At 41.6% G+C, this 13,301-nt stretch overlaps 1 protein-coding gene across 15 annotated transcripts in view; it reads left to right on the top strand.

Moving 5' to 3' along the window:
- LRRTM4 (leucine rich repeat transmembrane neuronal 4) overlaps positions 1-11,837 on the top strand; it is a 419,106-nt gene extending 407,269 nt beyond the window's left edge. For 14 of the 15 annotated variants that reach the window (XM_042886905.1, XM_042886904.1, XM_042886903.1 and 11 more), the window contains one exon: positions 11,244-11,837. In XM_042886905.1, coding sequence (XP_042742839.1) covers positions 11,244-11,465 — 222 coding nt within the window. In that variant the 3' untranslated portion in view covers positions 11,466-11,837. The remainder of the gene's footprint in view (positions 1-11,243) is intronic. The other variant, XM_042886907.1, reaches the window with a different exon arrangement.
- The last annotated feature ends 1,464 nt before the right edge of the window (positions 11,838-13,301 follow it).

The following is a 13,301-nucleotide window of genomic DNA, read 5'->3' as shown; positions in this document are numbered from 1 at the left end:
CTAAGCCACTGGGGCCCAGTAATCACATCCATTAGTTTTGCATTCATAGCGTAATCAAATTGATCTGCTGGGTTCTGTGGCAGCAAAGATCACTAACCCAAGAATATTTTCTAACCCATCTTTCTTGCCGTTTTCTCAGGGATTCTGAATATTCTGAAGATTTCCCTGCGTATTACAAAGCTTGCCCAGAGGAAAGAAAAAGTCATTTGTTTTCCATGGAGTATTAAAAAAAATAATGCTATCATTGTGCATTGTCCTTGCCTGCAACACTGGACAGTCTTGCATTAATTTTCTGCTTGCTCGATCTCAGATACACAAAGATTCTATAGAACATGACTGAAGCATGAACCCAAGTTGGTTATTAATTTTCTAATCCTTACCCCTGCCTTTTTTGGTTTGCTGTTTGCCATTTCAGAAGTCTGCTCAGAAAGCAGCTAACAATGCTGCTGTTACATCCCTCTTTTGCGAATTGCATGCTCATACACCAGCAGTTACAGATATGTTTGCAGTGCCATAGCAATACAGTCAGGCTTTGTAGCAGTTCATACGCAAGCATTTTCTGAGCTTTAATTAAAGTCCTGTATTCCTCTGTGATGGTTTTAACGCTGGTAAGGGAGGTGAACTAGCATGTATCAACTAGTCATACATTTGCAGCTAGGGCTTGGGTGGATAGATTTCTCATGTTTCTACTGGGCTGATAGCATTGCCCCTAAAATAGCCCTTTCCGTCCAGCTCTGTCCTCCTCTTCCTCCCCTTATGGTGCTGCAGCATACAGAGGCTGTTCTTCAGCCTTCCAGTGAAGATGGGGCTTATATAAATCCTCACCCCAATATGAGTCACTTATCAGTACCTTTTGGAAACCATGGAGTTGGGTACATCTCCGCGTGGGCACACTGCTCCCATCAGCGCTAATAGAAGTGACATGCATCAGGAGAAGAAGCTGTCCCTGGATTAATGCTCTTTCCATTGTGTTTGTGCCGTTGCACACACTGATTCCTCTGCTAGGAGACAGTGGAGGTAATTAAAATGTAATTTCTCATGAAGAGAACCCTGCTGAGACATTCAGTTTAATAGGAGCTCCCTCCCGTGTCCAAGCAGGTCTGTAGTGCCAGCTCTTTCTTCTCTCCCACTGGAACAAATTTATCCCAGAGGAAATTGGTTCCTCACTGTTTCCTCAAGAGAAATAATGATTCCTTCAGCTCAGTCTCACTTTGCACCTATGGTGCTTTGGTTGTTCCTCTGCTTTTGGTTTAAGTCCTTTCTGGTCAGCAGCTCTGGATGTTGATGGTCCAACGTAGACCATCTGATGCCCAGGTGAAACAACAGCAGCATGAGCTCCTGTAGTCTCCTTTCTTTGTTTTCCTGCCACTTATTTTACTTTTCTGGCATTTATTCTCTGTAAAGGAAGCTTTTTCAGATTGTCTGGGGGTGACTGAAAAATAAGGCAAATGGTCTGCTTGCTTTAAGTCAATGCCATGATGTTGAATGTGGAATTTTAAATGCTGATAGAGGAGGTCTCTGACATTACAGCTTGTGGGGGATGCTGGGGTTGGATGCTATCTCTATATTTAATGCTACCATATTAAATGGAATTCAGTGCTAATTATAAACATGAATTAAAAAAAAATAAAAATGGGTTGAGGCCGTCAGCTAACTCCAACCAAAACCTGTTGGTGTGATATAACTAGATAATGTAGAGAAGGAGAAACTTCCAATTTTTATCAGTCCAGTAAGGGACACAGCATCCCCATTCTTCTAGCACTAGTAGTTCTTAATCACAAGCAGTTTGGTTGTATTGCCTTAAGGACAAAGTCCTGTGCAATTTGAGTCATTCCTTTCCAGCTTTTCAGAGTGTGTTTTTGGTGTCATCATGTACAGAATCTAGTATTTAAAACTCTTGAAAAAGCCATCAATTTCTGGATGGCTCTTTGGCACATTGAAAATTTGAGGCAGATCAAATGGAAAGGTATTGTAATGTGAGACAGAGCCTTATTCCACTCTTTCTCCAGCACTTTGTCACGGTGGCAAAGCATTATCAGGAGTATTAAACAGTACACTATTAAGTAGGGTTCTTATTTATGGTGAGCAGTGGATGGAGCAAGTTGCCATCTTTATGAATATTGCATAGAAAAGCAACTCTACCTTTTTTCCATGTTGTCATCATTCATTTTTTGAGGCAGCGTGCTCTGTTTCCCAAATTGCATGCTGGACCTTCCCCTCCCAGGGGACAATACAGGAAAAGGAAAGGTTCCAGTTCTCTCTCACATGGAAATCAGAGGGAAGGGTAAGTAATGGCATTAGGGCAGCTCCTAGTTAAGAATGTCTTCTCAGTGCTGGGATCATTCAGCATGCAATTGAACCCCAAACCATCTGCTGAAGTATGCAAGGCATCCCCTTACCTGCTAGCACCTGTGCGAGTGCCTCAGGCTCATAGAGATGCTGGAAGATCCAGCCCGTAGCATTTCAGGCTGAAATGTCAGCAATTGAGAAGGCTAACAGAAGTCAGGAGTGTTGGAGGTCAGAAGAATGCCCTGTGGACATTGTTACCATGCTGTTGACCTGTGCTCTGCTCTTTCTTCTTGATCCCTTGGAGACTTGGCTCGATGGCCCTTTGACTCATCCTGGTAGGCTAGGTACAAATGATCCACGCTTAAGCAGCATTTAGTGCCATACATAGGGAGCAGAAACTCCCCTTGAGAATATTGCTTTTTAAAGTAGCTAAATGAAAACCAAGTTGCCTTAAGAGAAAGTCAAGTTTTTGAAGGCTTGTGTGCTTAGGCAGCCAAAGACATGTACCCAAAGGGACTCTCTTGCATCTGGGTAGGTCCCTGCCATGAGGCACTGCATTGCTTTTGGAAAGCTAATCTGTCCCTAAGCAATGCAAAAGCTTTTTTTTTTAAATACCACCCTTCCCTTCCTATTGAATTCTATAGAAAATTATCCTAATAGCACTGAAAGCAATATTAATGGCTTTCCAATTAGAATATCTAGATAGTTTGTTTATTTTATCGGTGCTCCACGGCGGAAAATCGAAGGTTGCTTTGAATCTCACTTCATGCTTTTCATCAGCGAGCTCTTTTGTCATGAGCAGACACTCCATGAAATACAGATAAAGCAATTCAAAAGAAATATTTTGCCCAAGAAGGCTGAAAGGACTGCCTCTTTTCTCGGAGTTCCCTTTAGGGAAAAGTTTTCATTTGCTGATTGAAAGACAAAATTGGCCTATAAAAGGAGCAAGGGGGGGGATGGGCATGGTTTTTGTCCTGGTCTTTGAGCGCTCTTAGTTCAGCAATCCACAGAGTGGAAGTGCTTAAAAGGGAAAAGCACTTGTGTGTTTGGATGGAAGGGTTAAAAAACTCTGTGGGAGAGAAGAGGAAAACTGAAAGGGTGAGAGAATACATCATAATATTCTGTTTTTACAGCTTGTCCTGTGTAGCTTATTGACATTTTAAAAGTTGGTGAAAGTTTTGATGCCATATGAAAAATTAATAGATGTGTTTTAAACAACTTTGTTACATATGGAATTAATCAATTTAATGATTGGATGAGAGGTAGCAGCCTTAAGATCTGCCAGGGGAGGTTTGGGTTGAGTATTAGGAACAATTTCTTCTCTGAAAGAGTGGTTGGACATTGGAACAGACTGCCCAGGGAGGTGGTGGGGTCACCATCCTTGGAGGTGTTAAAGAGCCATGGAGATGTGGTACTGAGGGACATGGTCAGTGGGCATGGTGGGAATGGGTTGGGGTTGGTCTTGGTGATCTCAGACATCTTTTCCAACCTTAATGATTCTATTATTCAAATTTTGCAGGTTTGTATAGTCCCATATAGCCCTAAGTATCTAATTCATTGATGTTTAATTCCTCTAGCTATTTATTGTATCTATTAATTATCAGGTACCTTTTAAGAGCTATAAATAGAACTGTAAATAGGACATGCAGAAGTACCTGGTGGCTGCACCCTGTGCCTGCTGGCTCTTGTTTTTCCACACTTTCCATAGCAGGATCAGTCCTGATTACCATATGTCAATTTTGGGATCCCATTTTCATGGTCATAAATACAAGGATTGAATAAACATAGCGACCCACCTGTCAGTCATTTGTAGTGTTTGGGCTCCAGACTTCCACTGATAGAGTTGTTTGTACAGGGATATCTCCCAAGACCTGCTGACCACAGTCTTCTGGAATTTTATCTCTGGATTAAATTTAAACAAATGCTTCCATTTCATCTCTGCCAGCCCCTGAATACTTGGAATTATCTCAGGCTTGGCTCTGAACATGTGGGTTTCATCCCCATGTCTGCTCTGTGCAGTCCTTATCTCATGAGCTCAGTGCTTGCTTTGACTGACACTTGGAAACTGCAGTCTGCTGAATGCATTTCTGTAACTGGAAGGGCTCTACATAACAACAAATTTCAGCTGGACTGCTGAGATCCAAGTGGGCCAAAACCATGCTGTCTTGTGTGCCTCTACCAGTGGTCCTTTGAGGAGATCAGTGGGTGAGGGATGTTCATGAAGATGAGCTTTTAGGACTGTGGTTCGTGACACTGAACGTAGCAGAGGGATTGAAAGTAGATGATCATTTCAATCCAGGCCATTCTATGATTCTATGATTGTTAAAGTGGGCATAAGCTAAGTTTACTTAGCTTAGTACTAAGGTACTGTGAAAAGGTGAGTCAAAGGAGGTATTTTCATAGGATCATGGAATTGTTACGGTTGGGAAAGACCATGAAGATCACCAAAATCAACCCCAACCCATTCCCACCATGCCCACTGACCGTGTCCATCAGTGCCACATCTCCATGGTTCTTGAACACCTCCAGGGACGGTGACTCCACCACCTCCCTGGGCAGCCTGTGCCAGTGCACTGTCACTTAATATCCAACTTCAGGTCATCTCCTCTCATCATATTGCTGTTACCTGGGAATAGAGTCCAACCCCTCTCACCACAACCTCCTTTCAGGCAGTTCTAGAGAACAATGAGGACTCCTTTTCTCCAGACTAAACCTATTCCCTCGGCTGCTCCCCATAAGACTTTTGCTCCATACCCTTCATAGTTTTGTTGCCATTCTCTGGACACACTCTACAGCCTATTTTGCTCTATATAGGAAGAAAAAGCCTTCTTTGTACAACGTTTTGCCTTGAGAATACATATAAGTGTTTGCATGCATGTGCACAAATGTGCAAGAGATGAGAAGCTGACACTATTGCACATCCCCCAAAACATCCCCTCTGTGGGTGCACCCCTCCACTTCTTGGTGAAAAGTGACACATACCAACCTGCTGTTGGTTCTTGTCCTGATGTGAATGATTCTGGAGCTACGCTGCGGGCCTCCTCCTTGTCTGGTTCCTCTCCCAGAGGGAGATAAGTAGATCATTAACCTGATTTGGTGGAAAATAGATAGAGGAGGCAAAGAAGTGGTTTCTTGCTGGAATGGGGAACAAATTGAACATGAAATTGCAGGGAATTGATTGTGGGAATTGCACCTACAATTCAGGCTACCGAAGGAATCCTGCTTAGTGCTTCGTGCCTAATGTAGGCACACTGACTGCAGGCATAGTTCCCAGTGGGATCTGTAGCTCTTATAAAACCTGTGCTAATGAAACGTTTGGAAGACCTTCACATAAAAACCAAGCTGACATTTCCTGAAACTCTTACATGTCACACGGGCAGCTGCAGTAAAAGCAGTTCTTCTCAACACCTTGTTACTCAGCACTCGGAGTTCTGAGGTCTGCATTTTTATTTTTTATTTTTTTTTTAATTAAAGTGATTTTGATGCTTTTGCCAATTTGAGGAGTTCTTCAGGAAACATGAATTTCAGGCCAAAATGGTTTATTAAAAAAAAAAAAAAAAAAAAAAAAAAGGAGCAGACAGACAATCTCGTGTTTATTGCTATTGCAAACAGAATGAAGCAACATTCATTTTTCAGACCTAACTTTAATGGAGGCACTTTGTTGCTTTGAATGAGTTTAATAGGAAATGTGCGATTGTGTATTTTCCTGAACTGGAATGATTTTCTGAACTGAATTCAAAGGGATGTTCCAAGGGGAAATCCAATGAAATTGATCATACCTGTCCTAGCTGCCTAATGCACCTAATCCATCCATCTTTAAGGTGAAGCAGTATGCTTCGCTAATTGTAAACCTTGCTTATTTTTTACTCTAAATTACGATAAGGTTTAAAATGAACTCTGAATTTGATTTATCAACATCTACGCTGTTAATTCAGCAATGAAGTCATGGTGTTCTGAGACTAAATATTAGCACTAATGAGGAAACATAGCTTCCTTATTTTGTCACTCTGAGTTTCTGCTATGTATGGACAACTTCTGAACTTGGATGTAATTTAATCGTGTAATCACTAAGTGGGTAAGTGTATGCTCATAATTCAGTTTACCTGAATCCAAATGACCTCCCTCCCACTACAGACCTCTTCCAGAAGGCTGTGCTGGGATTATCAGTCCTTCCTCACATTGCGTGTCTGCCCGCTGGTTGATAGTCCTGGTGCTATGAGTCATTTAGACATCCATGGCCATCCTTGTTTCCCAAGAAAGATATCCTTTCCCTGCAGGGTAACAAATGGTTGGAAATCTTTCTTCAAAGCCCAGCTGAAAGTAAAAAACACATAATATTTCCAACCTGAAATAGATCTGTTCGGAAAACTCGTGTTTTCAAAATGTGATTTAAGAGTTTACCAGGAAATTGTTTCAACCTGGGACCGCTGGTGATTAGATCTTGCTGAACTGCAAGTGATGCTGTGCAAGACAGAGCGTTAATCTCTGATCCTCAACTTGTCTTCACTGCAGTAAGCCTGCTGCTGTGCACCAAGAAAATACCTGAACAGGTGTTACAGGCAGCACGAAGAATTGGGTGTTCTGTTCAGCTCTGCATTGCTTGATAGAGAGGTGTTGCTTTGAACCCATAGTAGGGCTGAATTGTGGGTTGCCTAATAAAGCCTTAGTTATTAGGCAGTGCAAGTGATAAAGGATGAATGATGATGCATGCTATGAAAGGAAACAGAGACATAAAAGCAGTTTAGATATACAGTCACTTAATACTAATTGGGGGCCCAGTCTGATATTTTTCAAGCTCCTCAAGTTCAGTGGCCAAGGTTTCATCTTATTTATGTACACTTTATGTTGCAGAATAAGGATTTTTATTGATGTTTTGTTAAAAATCTAAGTATTAATGGCTGCATCTCTAAGAAACCGAATTTGAAGCGTAACTGTTATCACTGAAAATTTTTTTAATTTGAATTTTCTTGTGCATTACCCCTCTAAAGTTTAGAGAGTAAGTTAGTTAATGTAGGTAAAGCTGCTGATACAAATCAGTGCAGTGGTTTAAACCAAACAAAAAATCACAGATTGCATTGAAATGTGGGTACAAGCATTTGCATGTTGGAATGACTTAGGTGTCAAAGGCAAACTGGACAGAGAATGTAGAGACACACATTTTGAATTAATTTCATCAAGTTTCTGGTAAACTCAAGTTAGTACAGCAGGTTTTGCAGAGTTGTTATTTGGCAGCAGTGCTGTTGAGCTGTTAACCTCTCCAATATCTATTCATTAGGAAGATTTACATTTCAAAATTTCCACTGCTAAATCTTTTATCTTACTCCTGTAGCTAGGGGTTTTATGTAAATTTTGCTTGCAATTGTACATTTGTTTGAAGTGAGTGACTGCTAAGAAACAATGTTTGTTACATTCAGAGTGAAGATCTATAGAGCTGCAGTCTTCAGAAGTTAATGCTAGCTAACTAATCCAGTCCATTAGCCAAAACCCCTCACTAAACAGTTGAAGTGCTTATAATGCTTGTTGCTTGATAGACTCGATGCTTTCTTGCAAGACAAGGTTCGTTCACTCACTGGCTTAATCAACTGGATAAACTCTATGCTCCTTTATGGTAAGGCAATAGCACAGATGAAGACCATCCTCCCTGGTGCCATACATGGGTTAACACCAGCATGTCTATCACATTACTGACTTTACACATTAATGACTTTGGAAGGCATTCTCTTGCTAATCGTAGAATCACAGAATCATTGGGTTGGAAGGGCCCACCTTAAGGCTCACCCAGTAATTCAAATCCCTGCCATAGGCAGGGACACCTCTGCTGGACCAACTTGACAAGAGCCCTATCCAGCCTGGCCCTGTGCACATCCAAGGAGGGAGCATAGCCATTGATTTATGTTTCTCCTGCAGCAAGTTTAAATCCTTTCAGTGCTAGGCAATGTCATTTTTAGAAGAGAGAATGGAAATGATTCATAGAATACTGTGGAAAGGTATGTGCTTCATTCCCTTACTCTCAGTTTCTCACCTGTGAAAACTGTGTCTTCCATGAAAGAGGCCTTAAGATAATGATGGCAGAATCCCAGAGCCTGTAGCTATTTGTTCGGGTATTTATTAGCCTGTTTGGTGTTTTTTATTCTGTTTCTTTGTTTGTCTCCTGACGGCCATAGCAGCTGAAAGGCCCCAGCTCAGGTGAGATCTGCATTGCTTCAGTTCCTACACAAACATCCCTTGCTCAAAGACCTCCAGTCCCAAGGGCAGCAAAGGCAGGACATAATCTTCTCATTTTCCAGCTCATAAAATGACTTGTCGAAGGTCACTTATCTTGGCATCCAAGGAACTAGTTCTGTAGCAATAATGAAACAGAGTAAAAGTTGCTTTAAAACCTGGAGAAAAATATTTCTAAACTCAGCTCCTTTTAAATATGCTTTTTTTACAAAGCTATTTTTTTTTTTTTTAATAATTGAACAAAAAAAATATAATAGCTTTGTGAATGATGGCCTCCATATTTTCATTTCAGAGATACTGAAAATGGGGGAAGTTCTTCACAGAGAGTGGGGAGGTGCTGGAACAGGCTGTCCAGTTAGGTTGTGGACACCCCATCCCTGGTAGTGTTCAAAGCCAGATTGGATGTGGCCCTGGGCAGCCTGGTCTAGCTTTAAATGAGGAGGTTGGCAGCCCTGCTTGCGGCAGGGGGATTGGAGTTTGATGGTCCTTGAAGTCCCTTCCAACCCAAACCATTCTATGATTCTATGATACGGTTCCAGAGAGGGAAAGGAGGCTTGGTTCTGCAATCAACAGTCCTGTTTGTCTTTCCATTTGACATGGGAATTTCTGTGCTGATCTGTTCCTGTGGTTACCACCACATTCTAGAGGAATCACAAAAAACAACTTGTTGGAGGCCTGTTGGCATTTCTTCATTTGGTATTCCCTGGAGGTACCTCAAGGATAATTCTTCCAGGATTTTGTCATGGCTTTTCTTTAACTTCTCTTGTTGGGATCTAGGTCCCAGAAGAGTTGAGGAGCAGCAGAAGGGCCATGTCTGAGAACAGGGGGTGCACATCCGTTGTTGGGCCCGTTTGTGTTCTCCAAGTGAACACGTAGCTCCTTAGCTCATGGGTTGCTCAATACACCTATTTGTTTTTTACACTTTTAAAGAACTTTCACCTTCCCTGTGCTTATGTGTCCCTTATTAATATAATGTCAGCCCTCCACAAACCTGACTTTTGTAAGTGGAAAAAAAAACAACAGAAACAATTGAGTGGTTCTCAACAGCTGCTGAGACAGAGCTGAAAGGGAAATGTGTTTATCCACCACCCAGGGGTGCCATTGGGATCCCAATTCCATTTGACTCCCATTTGGAGAAGGGAAGAAAACAAGCAAAGAGTTCTGCTTGCATGACTCGGGTGGTTAATGTACTGTGCATTATTGCTGTAAAGCCAGGACCTCAATCTCTCAGCTCTCCCAAACACAAACAGTCCTTGGCTTTTATAGAATCATAAAGAGCTGCCTTAAAGGCTGAGGACAAATTCAAGCCCTGATAGGAATTGGCACAGATACTGCTGTATCTGAAGGGAGTTGGAGTTTCTTGCACTGTGGCTGAAGGTGATCCACAAGTGAATACATTTGTCCCATCAAATTCTGCTGAGCAGCCTGTCTGCTATATTCCTGCCTTTGAGCTGTCATGTAAAATGACGTTTTCAGCTGAGTTTCAGGTAGCAGAAGAGTTTTGGAAGCTTTCCAGCGTTCTGCAGAGGGATCAGGGGAGGATTCCAGCTGCTTCTCAGATCCAAATGCAACAGGAACTCTGACCCTGCAGGACTTAGAATTGCTCCTAATGCCTTTGCTTTTTCATAACGATTGCAGCAGTGTGCACCATGCAATGGAAATTTGTGATAAATTAGCTCTGTAGTGTTCACTTAAAGTTCAGCATGGAAAATAAGGAAGCATTGCTTATGAGACTGAATTCTGTGTAGGGTTTCTCCAGCTATAATGAGCCCAGGTTTGCTAGGTGTGTTAGAATAGACTCTTGCCTCTGTCTCCTGCAGTGTGATTTTTTCCTAAAAGCTTATTTCTTTCTACTTGAAAAGCTTGTCTCTTGTAGCTGATAAAATTATCTGCAAAGATTTGTATCTGAGGTTGTGCCATAAATCGTATTTACCTGTAGGATTAACATTTGCAAACATAGGACATCTATCTACAAAAAGAAAGAAAAGGAGGAGATGGGCGTGGGGTGGGGGATTGGGGCATTTTTATATTTATATTTTAAAAAAGGAGGATTCAGATAGATCTTGCAGGCATTTTGAATATATTTTTGCATTCGTACAAGGTGTGGATCTGCTCAGCTCCAGCGAGCATCATTAAGGCTCTTGGTGAGCCTGTGAGATACAGAACCCACGAAATCATCTCGGAAACAGTTTAGTCCTAGGAGGAGTAAACACGTGTCCAGCTGTGCTGAGAGCTGCATGAGCTGGCAGCTGAGATTTCCTGTCCTTTGACATGCTCAGGCTGGGCTGCCTTCTGTAGAAATGCTCAGCTGCTTTTGAGGCACTGGAAGAGGGCCTGTTTTGTTTTTTTTTTAAAAAAAAAAAGGATTGTCTTACCAGCAGCTTCCTTCACAGCCAGATTGTGCAAGCAAGGTCAGAATTCAGTATGCAAGACAGGATGGGTTGAGATCTGCCCCTAGACATAGTCACCTCATGGACCTAAGCTCCTAACCTCAGCACCGTGGGAAGAGATGAACCCACATGCACTACACTGACTCTCAGCCCGAGTTAAGGCTCACTCAGTTTGAGTAGTCCCATTGCAGGGGACTGGATGAATCAAGAGCTGTCTTCCTGCAGGAGCTGAATGCTGAGCACCCAGCACGTTAGAGCTGCACTGGGATAATTGCTAAACAAACATGGCGAAGCACATCATTCACATTTCTCTCTTTTTCGATCTGTTTGGGTCTCCTGCAGGTCCCTCACCACATGAAGACTTTACCCTACTACAGCTACGACCAACCAGTGATCAGCTACTGCCAAGCCCACAAACCCCTCCACGTCAACAAGGGCTACGACAGCATGGCCCGAGAGCAGCCAGAGCCCACCAACCTGGAACTCAGTCGGGACCACAGCTTCATAGCCACAATCGCACGCTCAGCGGCTCCGGCCATCTACATTGAGAGAATACCAAATTAGGGCCGGAGGCAGCGGGGAGCTCTTCCGAAGGACCTTTCAGCTCAGAAGAGAGCAGGGCCAGGAGCTAAAATCCACCGTTCCACTTCGAGATGTTCCAACACAGACCACGGGAAGGGGATAAAGCAGACCCCGCAGACTGGAAATGCTGTCTTGCAGTACACACTGAGAACTTCAGGATTTTCTTTGCTTTAAACTTTCGAACAAATTCCTCAATGTAAATATTAAAGAGAGATTGTTGAGTTCTTATTAAAAAAAAAAAAAAAAATAGATTTCACTCTAGCTACATAAAGGGATGGATTAAGAGTTTTGTTTGTATATTTGATTTTTCTACATTGCACGGTTCCAGGGAAGGAGAACCACAGGTAAAAAATAAAAGGGTGGGGAGGGCAAGGGCTGGGGTGGGATGGGTCAGCCATGATTCCTTATGGAGTGTTTATTACTCTTCAAAAATTTGTTTAATATTTTTGGTTCTTTTTCAAGGAGCAAAAGATAGATTTCTATTTTCTTTTTTTTTTTTTTTTCCTTTTCCTTTTTTATTTTTTTTTTAATTTTATTTTTTATTTTTTTTAAGTGGTCGAGCGCTAATATTTCAAACTTCAGATATGGGCATTACAGCTTATGTTGAACCAAAAGGACATTGGCAATGGATGCAGCAGAAACAAAGAAACTTGGGTGCATGTACATTTAAGAGACAGGCTGTACACTATGGAGGGTGCTTTTGATTTTTACTGTCATCATTGTGCTTCATTGTTGACACTATAATTACTTCTGGGTCTCTAAAAAAAAAGGGGGGGGGGAAACATGCAATGGTGTATCTCTCATATTTACAGTCCAGATGTGCTGTAAGCAAAATTAATGGACATTTGGGAACCAAAATGGGAAAGATGTGCTTGAAATGGATCAGAAGGAAAATCCTTTAAAGCAAGAGTGTTTTGGTGAAACTCACTGGCTGACACAATTTCTAAAACGCAGGAGAATGTGTAACATTGGGGTTTTTTTTGTTTTGTTTTGTTTTGTTTTGTTTTTTTAAATTAATTATCCTGATCAGTTAGTTTTTGTGTAGTTTTTATCAATAAAATGACAACAACAAAAATTGGTGGAAAAAAAAAAATAAACATATTATTTTGTGGTTGGGACACCACAGCCAAGCTACTGTTTGAATGATTTCTCTGGATGTGTTACACAGGGATTCAGTGGACAAAGGGAACAAAAATTTTATCCCATTTCACCTTCTTGGAGCTAAAGGAATTGGGTGAAGTTTGGAAAAGTTGTTCCTCCCTAAGAGTAGGTTTAGGGGTGATGCTGGGGGAGGGAAGAATGAGAAGGAGAAGCCTTCTGGCTTTCTAAATATTTTGTCTCTGTGATGAAGCTAGATGGGTTCAGATTAGAAGGTAAGATATATATTTTTTTAATTGGCTGGTGAATAACACAGCAGTGGGTGTTTATTTAATTAATACTTATCACTTGGCCACAAGGTTAGGATTCAATGCATGAGTCTCTTTAAGTGCTCATTCTTGTATCATGTATCCAACTTCGTATTGTCTTCTGCATTTCTCACCTGAAAAACATATTTTTCTTCTGAAAGGAAAGGAAGAATGTATGTGGATGTATGCATTCAGTGTACTAGGCGGCTTGTAGGAAAACGTGGACCTGCTGGATGCATCGGAGGTAATGTATTTAGAATTAAATGCTAGGCAGGAAATAAAAAGAAAATGGAGTGGAAGACGATGGGATAAATTTACAGCCAGCTCTATTAGACATCTCAATATCTGTCAGATTTAGCTTTCCTACAGACAGAGGGAAAAGGTTGCCTGAAACAACAGGCTTCTTCAAATT

This window comes from Lagopus leucura, unplaced genomic scaffold (genome assembly GCF_019238085.1).
Source record: "Lagopus leucura isolate 7727_CA_CO unplaced genomic scaffold, USGS_WTPT01 Super-Scaffold_100065, whole genome shotgun sequence".
In the NCBI taxonomy this organism is placed as follows: Eukaryota; Metazoa; Chordata; class Aves; order Galliformes; family Phasianidae; genus Lagopus; species Lagopus leucura.
The sequence above is the reverse complement of the archived record's forward strand: the minus strand, read 5'-3'. Positions and strand labels throughout refer to the sequence as shown.